The sequence below is a fragment of the Thalassophryne amazonica genome, chromosome 11, assembly GCF_902500255.1.
Source record: "Thalassophryne amazonica chromosome 11, fThaAma1.1, whole genome shotgun sequence".
In the NCBI taxonomy this organism is placed as follows: Eukaryota; Metazoa; Chordata; class Actinopteri; order Batrachoidiformes; family Batrachoididae; genus Thalassophryne; species Thalassophryne amazonica.
In genome coordinates this window covers 87,016,873-87,030,215 of record NC_047113.1, presented here as the reverse complement: position 1 = coordinate 87,030,215, position 13,343 = coordinate 87,016,873, and the positions used below count along the sequence as shown (strand labels likewise).

The 13,343-nt window shown below is 41.7% G+C and overlaps 1 protein-coding gene across 1 annotated transcript in view; it reads right to left on the bottom strand.

Moving 5' to 3' along the window:
- The window catches only part of LOC117520991 (centrosome and spindle pole-associated protein 1-like), a 143,046-nt gene that overhangs the window by 69,186 nt on the left and 60,517 nt on the right, over nt 1-13,343 (bottom strand). Inside the window, exons 11-13 of the mRNA XM_034182326.1 lie at nt 7,969-8,240; nt 7,649-7,749; nt 7,169-7,313 (exon numbers count right to left, since the gene is read on the bottom strand). Coding sequence (XP_034038217.1) covers nt 7,169-7,313; nt 7,649-7,749; nt 7,969-8,240 — 518 coding nt within the window. The remainder of the gene's footprint in view (nt 1-7,168; nt 7,314-7,648; nt 7,750-7,968; nt 8,241-13,343) is intronic.

The following is a 13,343-nucleotide window of genomic DNA, read 5'->3' as shown; positions in this document are numbered from 1 at the left end:
GTCACAGTTTGGAGGATCCCAAAAAATTGGCCAGATTTCTAGAAATGAGAGCTGCTCCCTCTAAAGTGGGATGGATGCCGTCTCTCCTAACAAGACCAGGTTTTCCCCAGAAGCTTTGCCAATTATCAATGAAGCCCACCTCATTTTTTGGACACCACTCAGACAGCCAGCAATTCAAGGAGAACATGCGGCTAAACATGTCACTCCCGGTCTGATTGGGGAGGGGCCCAGAGAAAACAACAGAGTCCGACATTGTTTTTGCAAAGTTACACACCGATTCAATGTTAATTTTAGTGACCTCCGATTGGCGTAACCGAGTGTCATTACTGCCGACGTGAATTACAATCTTACCAAATTTACGCTTAGCCTTAGCCAGCAATTTCAAATGTCCTTCGATGTCGCCTGCTCTGGCCCCCGGAAGACAATTGACAATGGTTGCTGGTGTCGCTAACTTCACATTTCTCAAAACAGAGTCGCCAATAACTAGAGTTTGATCCTCGGCGAGTGTATCGTCGAGTGGGGAAAAACGGTTAGAGATGTGAACGGGTTGACGGTGTACACGGGGCTTCTGTTTAGGGCTACGCTTCCTCCTCACAGTCACCCAGTCAGCCTGCCTTCCCGACTGCACGGGGTCTGCCAGGGGGGAACTAACGGCGGCTAAGCTACCTTGGTCCGCACCGACTACAGGGGCCTGGCTAGCTGTAGAATTTTCCACGGTGCGGAGCCGAGCCTCCAATTCGCCCAGCCTGGCCTCCAAAGCTACGAATAAGCTGCACTTATTACATGTACCGTTACTGCTAAAAGAGGCCGAGGAATAACTAAACATTTCACACCCAGAGCAGAAAAGTACGGGAGAGACAGGAGAAGCCGCCATGCTAAAACGGCTAAGAGCTAGTAGCTACGCTAAGCTAGCGGATTCCCAAACAGGGAATCCGACACTAGACAGGCTGTGGAGCAGCACAGGTAACGCACGACAACAGTGCTAAAATAAAATAAAAATCCACTAGACAGGCTGTGGAGCAGCACAGGTAACGCACAACAACAGTGCTAAAAAATAAAATAAAATAAAAATAAAAATCCACTGGACAGGCTGTGGAGCAGCACAGGCAACGCACGACAACAGTGCTAAAACAAAATAAAAATCCACTAGACAGGCTGTGGAGCAGCACAGGTAACGCACGACAACAGTGCTAAAATAAAATAAAAATCCACTAGACAGGCTGTGGAGCAGCACAGGTAACGCACAACAACAGTGCTAAAAAATAAAATAAAATAAAAATAAAAATCCACTGGACAGGCTGTGGAGCAGCACAGGTAACGCACAACAACAGTGCTAAAAAATAAAATAAAATAAAAATAAAAATCCACTGGACAGGCTGTGGAGCAGCACAGGCAACGCACGACAACAGTGCTAAAACAAATAAAAATCCACTAGACAGGCTGTGGAGCAGCACAGGTAACGCACAACAACAGTGCTAAAACAAAATAGAAATCCACTAGACAGGCTGTGGAGCAGCACAGGTAACGCACAACAACAGTGCTAAAACAAAATAAAAATCCACTAGACAGGCTGTGGAGCAGCACAGGTAACGCACAACAACAGTGCTAAAACAAAATAAAAATCCACTAGACAGGCTGTGGAGCAGCACAGGTAACGCACGACAACAGTGCTAAAACAAAATAAAAATCCACTAGACAGGCTGTGGAGCAGCACAGGTAACGCACAACAACAGTGCTAAAACAAAATAAAAATCCACTAGACAGGCTGTGGAGCAGCACAGGTAACGCACGACAACAGCGTTAAATAAAAATCCACTGGACAGGCTGTGGAGCAGCACAGGTAACGCACGACAACAGCGCCCAAAAAAATAAAATCAAAATCAAAATCCACTGGACAGGCTGTGGAGCAGCACAGGTAACGCACGACAACAGTGGTAAAAAATAAAATAAAAATCCACTGGACAGGCTGTGGAGCAGCACAGGTAACGCACGACAACAGTGCTAAAAAATAAAATAAAAATCCACTGGACAGGCTGTGGAGCAGCACAGGTAACGCACGACAACAGTGCTAAAAAAAATAAATAAATAAATAAATAAAATAAAATAATAAAATAAAAATCCACTGGACAGGCTGCGGAGCAGCACAGGTAACACACGACAACAGTGGTAAAAAATAAATAAAAATCCACTGGACAGGCTGTGGAGCAGCACAGGTAACACACGACAACAGTGCCAAAAAAAATAAAATCAAAATCAAAATCCACTGGACAGGCTGTGGAGCAGCACAGGCAACGCACGACAACAGTGCTAAAACAAAATAAAAATCCACTAGACAGGCTGTGGAGCAGCACAGGTAACGCACGACAACAGTGCTAAAATAAAATAAAAATCCACTAGACAGGCTGTGGAGCAGCACAGGTAACGCACAACAACAGTGCTAAAAAATAAAATAAAATAAAAATAAAAATCCACTGGACAGGCTGTGGAGCAGCACAGGCAACGCACGACAACAGTGCTAAAACAAAATAAAAATCCACTAGACAGGCTGTGGAGCAGCACAGGTAACGCACGACAACAGTGCTAAAACAAAATAGAAATCCACTAGACAGGCTGTGGAGCAGCACAGGTAACGCACAACAACAGTGCTAAAACAAAATAAAAATCCACTAGACAGGCTGTGGAGCAGCACAGGTAACGCACAACAACAGTGCTAAAACAAAATAAAAATCCACTAGACAGGCTGTGGAGCAGCACAGGTAACGCACGACAACAGTGCTAAAACAAAATAAAAATCCACTAGACAGGCTGTGGAGCAGCACAGGTAACGCACAACAACAGTGCTAAAAAATAAAATAAAATAAAATCCACTGGACAGGCTGTGGAGCAGCACAGGCAACGCACGACAACAGTGCTAAAACAAAATAAAAATCCACTAGACAGGCTGTGGAGCAGCACAGGTAACGCACGACAACAGCGCCCAAAAAAATAAAATCAAAATCAAAATCCACTGGACAGGCTGTGGAGCAGCACAGGTAACGCACGACAACAGTGGTAAAAAATAAAATAAAAATCCACTGGACAGGCTGTGGAGCAGCACAGGTAACGCACAACAACAGTGCTAAAACAAAATAAAAATCCACTAGACAGGCTGTGGAGCAGCACAGGTAACACACGACAACAGTGGTAAAAAATAAAATAAAAATCCACTGGACAGGCTGTGGAACAGCACAGGTAACGCACGACAACATTGCTAAAAAATAAAATAAAAATCCACTGAACAGGCTGTGGAGCAGCACAGGTAACACACGACAACAGTGCTAAAAATAAAATAAAAATCCACTGGACAGGCTGTGGAGCAGCACAGGTAACACACGACAACAGTGGTAAAAAATAAAATAAAAATCCACTGGACAGGCTGTGGAGCAGCACAGGTAACGCACGACAACAGTGCTAAAATAAAATAAAAATCCACTAGGCAGGCTGTGGAGCAGCACAACAGTGCTAAAAAATAAAATAAAAATAAAAACGAAAGCGTTAGCAAGCTAGTTAGCTTGCCAACGCTGATGAAGGTTAGCTGATAAAAGAGCTCCGTCGCGATGCTTCGACCGTTAGAGGTCTTCTTTAGGCGTTGGAGCACGGTGAAAAAGTAAAAAAAAAGTAAAAAAGTCTTGAAAAAGACTGTTAATTCAAAGAACTCAAACAGCTCAGTTCAAACAGCTAACAGATACAGCAGAACACCGCTGTGCTCCGGAACCAGAAAAAAGTCCACCCTCCACCACAATAAGGTGGCAATTCAGGAAGGGGGCATTAATAAGAGTGGAAAATCTGGAATACTACACACCAACCATTGGAATCAGTGCTGTTATCTGACCAAGGAACCCACTTGCACATCAACACTCCCTGGTCCAGGAAGTAGTGGTTGTTATCAGTTGGGCTCTCTAAAACAGAAAAACATTTCATTAAAGTAGAATCAGCATTTTGAGCTTCAATAAGAGCTTCACGTGTTAGTGGAGGAGACATCACTACAATGTACAAATATAGACCAAAAATCAATGGTAGAATTATTTTTATATTACTTTTTGTAGTCAAAAACCTACATACAGTAGTGTTCAGAATAATAGTAGTGCTAAAAAGATTAATCCAGGTTTTGAGTGTATTTCTTATGGTTACATGGGAAACAAGGTATCAGTAGATTCAGTAGATTCTCACAAATCCAACAAGACCAAGCATTCAGGATATGCACACTCTTAAGGCTATGAAACTGCGCTATTAGTAAAAAAAAAGTAGAAAAGGGGGTGTTCACAATAATAGTAGTGTGGCATTCAGTCAGTGAGTTCGTCAATTTTGTGGAACAAACAGGTGTGAATCAGGTGTCCCCTATTTAAGGATGACGCCAGCACCTGTTGAACATGCTTTTCTCTTTGAAAGCCTGAGGAAAATGGGATGTTCAAGACATTGTTCAGAAGAACAGCGTAGTTTGATTAAAAAGTTGATTGGAGAGGGGAAAACGCATACACAGGTGCGAAAAATTATAGGCTGTTCATCTACAATGATCTCCAATGTTTTAAAATGGACAAAAAAAAACAGAGACGTGTGGAAGAAAACAGAAAACAACCATCAAAATGGACAGAAGAATAACCAGAATGGCAAAGGCTCACCCATTGTTCAGCTCCAGGATGATCAAAGACAGTCTGGAGTTACCTGTAAGTGCTGTGACAGTTAGAAGACACCTGTCTGAAGCTAATTTATTTGCAAGAATCCCCCACAAAGTCCCTCTGTTAAATAAAAGACATGTGCAGAAGAGGTTACAATTTGCCAAAGAACACATCAACTGAGAAATGGAGGAATATTTTGTGGACTGATGAGAGTAAAATTGTTCTTTTTGGGTCCAAGGGCCGCAGACAGTTTGTGAGATGACCCCCAAACTCTGAATTCAAGCCACAGTTCACAGTGAAGCATGGTGGTGCAAGCATCATGATATGGGCATGTTTCTCCTACTATGGTGTTGGGCCTATATATCGCATACCAGGTATCATGGATCAGTTTGGATATGTCAAAATACTTGAAGAGGTCATGTTGCCTTATGCTGAAGAGGACATGCCCTTGAAATGGGTGTTTCAACAAGATAATGACCCCAAGCACACTAGTAAATGAGCAAAATCTTGGTTCCAAACCAACAAAATTAATGTTTTGGAGTGGCCTGCCCAATCCCCGGACCTAAATCCAATTGAGAACTTGTGGGGTGACATCAAAAAAGCTGTTTCTGAAGCAAAACCAAGAAATGTGAATGAATTGTGTAATGTTGTTAAAGAATCTTGGAGTCGAATAACAGCTGAAAGGTGCCACAAGTTGGTTGACTCCATGCCTCGCAGATGTGAAGAAATCATGACAAACTGTGATTATACAACTAAATACTAGTTTAGTGATTCACGGGATTGCTAAAAAAGCAGTTTGAACATAATAGTTTTGAGTTTGTGGCGTCAACAGCAGATGCTACTATTACTGTCAACACCCCCTTTTCTACTTTTTTTTTTTTTTTTTTTACTAATAGCCCAATTTCATAGTCTTAAGAGTGTGCATATCATGAATGCTTGGTCTTGTTGGATTTGTGAGAATCTACTGAATCTACTGGTACCTTGTTTCCCATGCAACAATAAGAAATATACTCAAAACCTGGATTAATCTTTTTAGTGACATAGCACTACTATTATTCTGAACACTACTGTATTAACAATTTCCCATTCATTTAACATGTAAATAGAAAAAGTCTCATAATTTTTAAAAACGTGCAGTGACCCCTACACCCCTTTTTTCATAATGTGGCTTATAAATACCTTCTTCAACATCCTGCAAAGTTTTAAGACATTCTCAGTGGTGGAAGTGAATACCCACATTTGTCTTTAATTCTGATGAACAATATTCGAATGATGTGTGGAAATAACGGGAGAAAGTAATTTACTTTTGAATTCAAAAAATAAATTTCTTGTATAACTTTAAATTTATTTACAGACTTTAATCTGAGGACAATAGTCTGCTAGTGGCTCCAAAATAAATGACTCAAGAATTTTAGATATTCTATTCGTCTGCTTGAAATATGGGGATGAAATAAGATATTTTAATGACTACAATGAGAAATTAAATTTCAGTTATCATTGTCACATCCAGTATCTTAATTCCCACCAAAAATAACCAACTACACTTGATTATTGTTGTCACACATGATATAAAACTGTAAAATGTGGAATTTCCTGAATTTCTTGGTCGTCCCAGATTTTGAGCTGTATTGACTTGTACATAAGAGGTACAGCTTAGCAAACACCAAAAATGGATTCAGCACAAAAAATACCCTTAGAAAAGTTCACTTGCCAACTTTTGCCAAAAGTCTATTTGGCCACTCAGAAATGCCAGAGGCTCTTCATGCCTCCTGTACACATTTTGGTGATTCTGACCTGGGCTATACACTCTAGTGACTTATTTATTCCAGATGACAATGTGGGATATATTCTTACAAGTAGTCATTAAGAGATGGCCAGTAAAGTCACAGAGACCATTAATTTTGACTACAATCTTTATTTTATCATCGAAATTGGTAATTTGTACATTACCTCAAGGTCTGTTTTTGAGAGTTTCTTTCATCCAATTAAAGCCAAATTTGGTACTAATCTAGCTAAGGGATATATGCAACTTTCTGCAATTTCACTTTTTGAAGATGTACAGGTTTTATACTCAAAATAATGGGAAAAATGTCAATTTTTTTTACAAAAAGCACCCCCTACTGGGTTCCACGTGGGAGGTACAGCTTGGCAAACAGCAAAAATGGATTCAGCACAAAAAATACATTTACAAAAAGTTGTTTGCCAACTTTTACTCAAAAATGCCTGAAGATCTTTATTTAAGCCCCTTTTTCTGATTCTGAGCCCGACTATGGGTAATGTGGTCACTTCTGTCCATTTGCATCATAAATATGCTGTTCCTCCTTAACATTCATCTTGTCAATTGGATTAAGATATGGTAACTGACATCAACTACACCCTAAGAACAAACAGGACTACCAAGTCATGATTAGTAACTTTCCTCCATCCCCTGAATGTCTTTTTGAGGTGGGTGCACCATACTTTCTTTAATAGATTGTCTGCTGTATCACTGAGAGCAAAGAAGAAATATTTACTGTGTTTGACGTTCAGGGTAGGTGCTCCCACTGGGTGGACTGTGAGGACTCCGGTTAACAAGATGGCCGTGTACAGCGCCTCCTAGTGGCCGGTTACAGGTGTAGCATAAGGGAACACCAGTACCAAGGCAACAACAATGGCCATCTGTGTGGTAAATAGGTACATTCATATTATGACTGTGGAGTATATCATTGTTTAATGTCTTACCCTGCATGTTTATAAGGTCCAACATTAATGATTCTGTCTACTAGATACTTTTGTCACACTTTACACTGAGGTTAAATTGAACCTACACCATGATTTACTCTGAGCTCTACTATAATTGTTGCCTGTTGTCTTTATTTTAGCATTCTTCAGTTTCTGTAGAATGCATTGTAAATGTGCAAATTTGTTAAGAAATATACAGTCAGTAATTTACCCTTCTTTACAATTTAAAATATGTTGCATCAGTCTGTATGAAAGGGGAAAGCTGTGCTTACAGCAATACATATTTTGGGCAAGTAGATGAGGGGTTTCCCCATGTGGGACCCTGTGGGCTTCACTCATCACTGGAGCCGGAAGTGAAGGTAACAAGAGGATTCTGAAGACATACAAGTACATCATCATTTGTATCGTCATGTCATATAAACCAGATACATTTGCAAATTAATTAAACTAGAGTGCAGCACAAATGATTCAGACACTCCATAATTTTGACAGCAATGGCAACATACTAGTGTGAATAAATATAAGATGCTTTAGCAGAAGACATAAAACTGCCTGTAACAGTACTGAAAATATTCAAACACTGACACTATACCTGTGAGGATCTGATGTTCTGAGGTTAGAAGGGGCAACACACTTGCTTTGAGGAGGCAGACCATCTTCTGCCAGGCCCAGAGTGGAGCTGTACTGTAACAGAGGGGACTGAGTGGCCACATGGCACTGCTTCACAAAAGGTGGTTCTCCATTTCTAGCAGTCTTCTCGAGACTGGACAAAGTTCTAGATGTTTTACTCTCTTCTGTTTCAGCAGGCTGTGATACCTGGGATTCTTTCATCTTGCTCAATCCAAACTCTCTAATTCGGTCCGGCTGATATGAAGAGAACAACAAAATTAAAAGTCTAACAAAGATTCTTTGTGGTCTGGTGTGTTTCTCCTAAAGCTGTGCAGTGCTACTTTTCAGCTACATGCGTACATATCGGTGTCAATCATTACACAGCACCGCGATGAGTAACGATTCATTTTTCAGTAGCACCAGATTTTGAAAGCGTTACCTTTAACATGGACCAGTGAAACTCAAGTCACCAACCCACAACACCACGCGATACAAACGTGTGTTTTGCCACTATCATACATCATACACGCCATTATCATGGAAGACCTAGTGCAATGTGTGCAGAGCAACTGTGTTATGAGTGTACATCCTGTTGCGAGACGACTGCAACTCAGCATTTCAAGGTTGGCCAAAACTTGGGAGGCGACCAGTGCTGTATTTCCCGCATTACACCATAATGTGCATTGTGTGGTGTTATGTTGATGCTATTTCAAGCTGTGACACATACAAGGGTGCACACACAGCAGCCAAAAATAAACATACAATGACATACTCACCTGTGGCAAAAGTACGCCAGAATTCCACAGACATTTTGTGAGAACGAGATGGATGTTTTTGTTCTTGAAACTCCGAAATAACAGCAGACAAACGGGCATGTTGATCACTCTATCCCGCTGTATTTCATACCGGGGGATAAAAAGGACACAACTTCCGAGGTGTGCAATTATCCATGGAGTGTTGGACCTTCAATAGGAACCAGAATGTCAATGACGCAGAGCTCATCCGGTTTTATTGCACAAACTATTTCCCCACACTATGCAACTGAAGAAGATGGTGACATACTGTCAATAAAATTCTTTACCAACACCTGTAAATTTTCTAAATCACTTTAGTATTTATAATATTATGTAATACTTTTGAAAAAACCTGAACTACCAGGTGATATATTTACAGCAGTGTGTAAACCATGTTGGGGGACTGTATTTTTATTCTGCTCTCAATATTTCTGCTGGTATATTGAGATTCACTTTTAAAATCTTTATGAAAATGTACAAATTTATTGAATGCTATGTTATATTATTTTGGTGGTGGTGGGGGGGGGAGAAAAAAAAAAAAAAAATCACACAATAATCTGCCAGAAAGGATGGATTACATGGCCTTACGTGGCAAGACAGGAAAGTGAGGCAGAACGCAGATGCAGCATCTGTGGCAGAACATTCGAGAACAAGCAAGGTGTCAGGATTCATCAGGAGAAGACCAAGTGCAAAAAGCAGCTGCAGCAACTTAAAGCATCTGACAGGACCCAGAGAGCAGTCTATGAGTATATCAGTCCAGCTTGTCACTCAGTTTTGAGGACCAGAGCCAGGAGGCACACCACAGTACTTTGAACCTCGCCGCTCAGCCTGCTCAGACCACGAGAAGAGAGAGAGAAGCTGAAAGGTTAGAGGATTTTGAAAGGAAACCATGCTTAGATTTGCACCAGCAACTGACCACAGATAGGCACAGCTGGACAAGAATCTGGAGATCATCCTTGAGAACACTTTGAAAGGTGATGCATGCAACAAAATCAAGAGCATGGTGCAAATAGTCAATCAGACATGCAGTCGCACCTTTGGAGTAAAGGAAACACACAAAACCAAACATACAGCTGCAACTAGCAGGAGATAGCAACAGATTAAGGAGGTGTGGGTAGAACTGAGGATGCTCGAGAACAGGTGGTGGAAGGCAGGTGAAGAAGAAAGAACAGCACTAAACCAGATACGGGCAGAGGTGTGGAAAAACCTACTTCACCTCCGCAAAGCAGAAATAATCCAGAGAAGGCAAAGACTGGAGTGTTCCAAAGAGGAAATGGAGAAGAGTGTGGCAGCAGGACATGGTGATCCCTCCAGAGACATCCCATTGGATGAACTTCCCTTCCAGCTTCCAAGGCACAAGCTGCAGACCCTTTTTATTATGGCAAGCTTCACCATGGATGAAATGAGAGCATTTGTGGATAAAGCTCAATCAGGTTCTGCTCCAGGGCCGTCAGGCACTACATATAAGATCTACAAGAACTGTATCCAGCTATTGAAAAGGCTGTCTAAGCTGCTACGGACACTCTGGAAGAAGAAGCAGGAACCTAAACTCTGGACACTCACTAGGGATGGGTATCGGGAACCGGTTCCTTTTGGGTATCTGTGTGGAGAAAAGATTATGTTGTTTTGCCCCTGTCTTAAAGTAACCCTAATGATGTACTTGTTATTATTACACTAATTGCACGAATTTGTTTTTGTAGCCACTAACGACTGGGAGTGAAGCATGCTGGGGTCATTCTGAACTGGGAGTGAAGAGCTGAGATCATTATGTTTTTGCAAGAGGAAAGAACTTTCAGATGCCTGTTGATTAAAGGAATTATGTGCGCCAGGGAGTTTGAGATGGCCACTCACCCTCCCTTCGCGCACACACTAGAAAAGAGGGGGTAAAGCCATGCTTCGATAGAGTCTGCTGCGGGTTTCGTACGAACGCCCAGCCGGTTGACAAGCGCACTCTGCCGAAGGTGTTGGCTCTCCACCTTAAAGGCGTCACGGTAAGAGAGAAAGAGATGTTTCATGCGCTGCAACCACTTGTGCTTGATGTAACTGCTTTTGTGGGGAATAAATATACGCCTGTTTGTTCTAGCAAAATGCAGTCTGTGTGATCATTTCTGTGTGCCGATCTGACCGAACCTTGTTACAAAACAGTATCGTTAAGAAATGATTCGATCCACCGACATCAATAACCTTTTTGCTTAATGATTCCCTTATCGGTCCTTCAGAGTGGCCGTTGTTTTTGGAGGTGTTTGTCAGGAAAATGATCATTTCCTCCTCAATGTTTACAGACCCTGCAGCGGGTCTGTAATCAACTGTTTCTGCAGCGCGGCTTTGCTTTGAAGCTTGAACAAATCAAAGCAGTGCTTCAATCTGTTGCTTCGTTGGTTCATTGTTTTATTTCGCTTTATCTTAATTTTTCCCTGCTAAAACCCTAAAGAGCACTTGTCTGTGAGTAATATTTACCTTTTTTATGTTACCGACCTGTTATGGTCATCTGAAACAGTTGATAGATGTATTTTATAACTTAAAAACGGGGCCAATGCTAACACATTAGCATGTCTATGGCATTTTAAATGTTAAAGTTAGCATTAAGCTGTTTGCATCTCAGCACGTTTGTGCGCATCAGAATCAGAATCACCTTTATTGTCACTGTAATTTGCATTGCAACAAGATGTGAGTGCAACTATAAAAAGGTGTTTTCCGTGATGTAATTTTTAGCCAAACAAAAGATAGTGAAATCTAAAGGTGAATTATTCCAGAGTATATGTACAACTAATATAAACATAAGGTTTTCTGTATAATAATTAATGGCTCAGCGTGCGTTGTCGTAAAAGAGTCAAATTGTAATTTTTTTTAATTTTATTCATATATTAATAATAATAGCAACAACAACAAAACTAATAATGCTACAATACAATTTTAGAGAATTGACAAAAACAACCTGATGAAACCAAACAACAGAAAAGATTAAACAAAACACAACAGAAAAGATAAAACCAATTAAAGAAAATAAATAAATATACGAGGGTAGGCTGAAAAGTTCTAAGGCTCACCATGAAGGAGTAATGCATTAACTGCATCATAGTGAGCCTTAGAACTTTTCAGCCTACCCTCATATACATAGATACATACATATGCATATACGAGGTCTGTTAGAAAAGTTTCCGACCTTTTTATTTGTTGCAAAAACTATATGGATTTGAATCATGTGCGCTTGCATCAGCCAAGCTTGAACCTTTGTGCGCATGCATGAGTTTTTTCATGCCTGTCGGTTGCGTCATTCGCGTGTGAGCACGCCTTGTGGGACGAGTGATCCAGCCTCCTCGGCGGATTTTCATTGTCAGGAAATTGGCTGAGCGACTGCCGCTTTACTGCATCAAAATTTTTTCAGCAACTGTGAGAGACAGCCAGGTGGAAACCATTCAGAAAATTCAGATGGCTTTCGGTGAAGATCTTATGGGGATCACACAGATCAAGGAGCATTACAACCGGATTAAAGACGGCCCACAGCGGCTGAGGGCGCGCCGCGCTCCAAGCGGTGATCGACAGGCTGAAACGACCAGATCATTTCCAAACTGAATGCTGTGTTGATCCGGGACATCATCTGACTACCAGAGAAATGGCAGAAGATCTGAACATACCACTTTTTCGGCACATTCCACTGTTACAGGAGTTTTTGTCATGGAAAGAGGAGCGGAGGAATTCACCACGGAGCCGATAATGGCGTGGGACAAAAGCACCTCCGTGTTGGTCTCACAGGACATGCCCTGACATGCCCAGCTCTTGCACCATTAAGAAGATTCAGACGGCTTTCGGTGGCTTTTCAGTCGTGTGACTATCTGAGAAATTGTGGACGAGCTGGACATGCCACAACATGTCCTGTGAGGCTTCATCACGGCATTGCTTTTTGTTCTGCGCCATGCGGCTCTGCCCCGACGCGCGAATTCCTCTGCTCCTCTTTCCATGACAAAAACTCCTGTAACAGTGGAATGTGCCGAAAAAGTGGTATGTCCACATCTTCTGCCATTTCTCTGGTAGTCAGACGATGTCCCGGATCAACACAGCGTTCAGTTTGGAAATGATCTGGTCGTTTCAGCCTGTCGATCGCCGCTTGGAGCACGGCGCGCCCTCAGCCGCTGTGGGCCGTATTAAATCCGGTTGTAATGCTCCTTAATCTGTGTGATCCCCATAAGATCTTCACTGAAAGCCATCTGAATTTTCCGAATGGTTTCCACCTGGCTGTCTCACACAGTTTCTGAAAAAATTTTGATGCCACAGTCGCTCAGCCAATTTCCTGACAATGAAAATCCGCCGAGGAGGCTGGACCACTCCTCCCACAAGGCGTGCTCACAGGCGAATGACGCAACCGACAGCCGTGAAAAAACTCACACATGCGCACGAAGGTTCAAGCTTGGCTGATGCAAGCGCACATGATTCAAATCCATATAGTTTTTGCAAAAAATAAAAAGGTCGGAAACTTTTCTAACAGACCTCATATATAACATGATTGGGATTGAAAAGGAGATAGGAGCATCTTCTTTACAATATGTGAAATGGAGTTTAGGTGTGG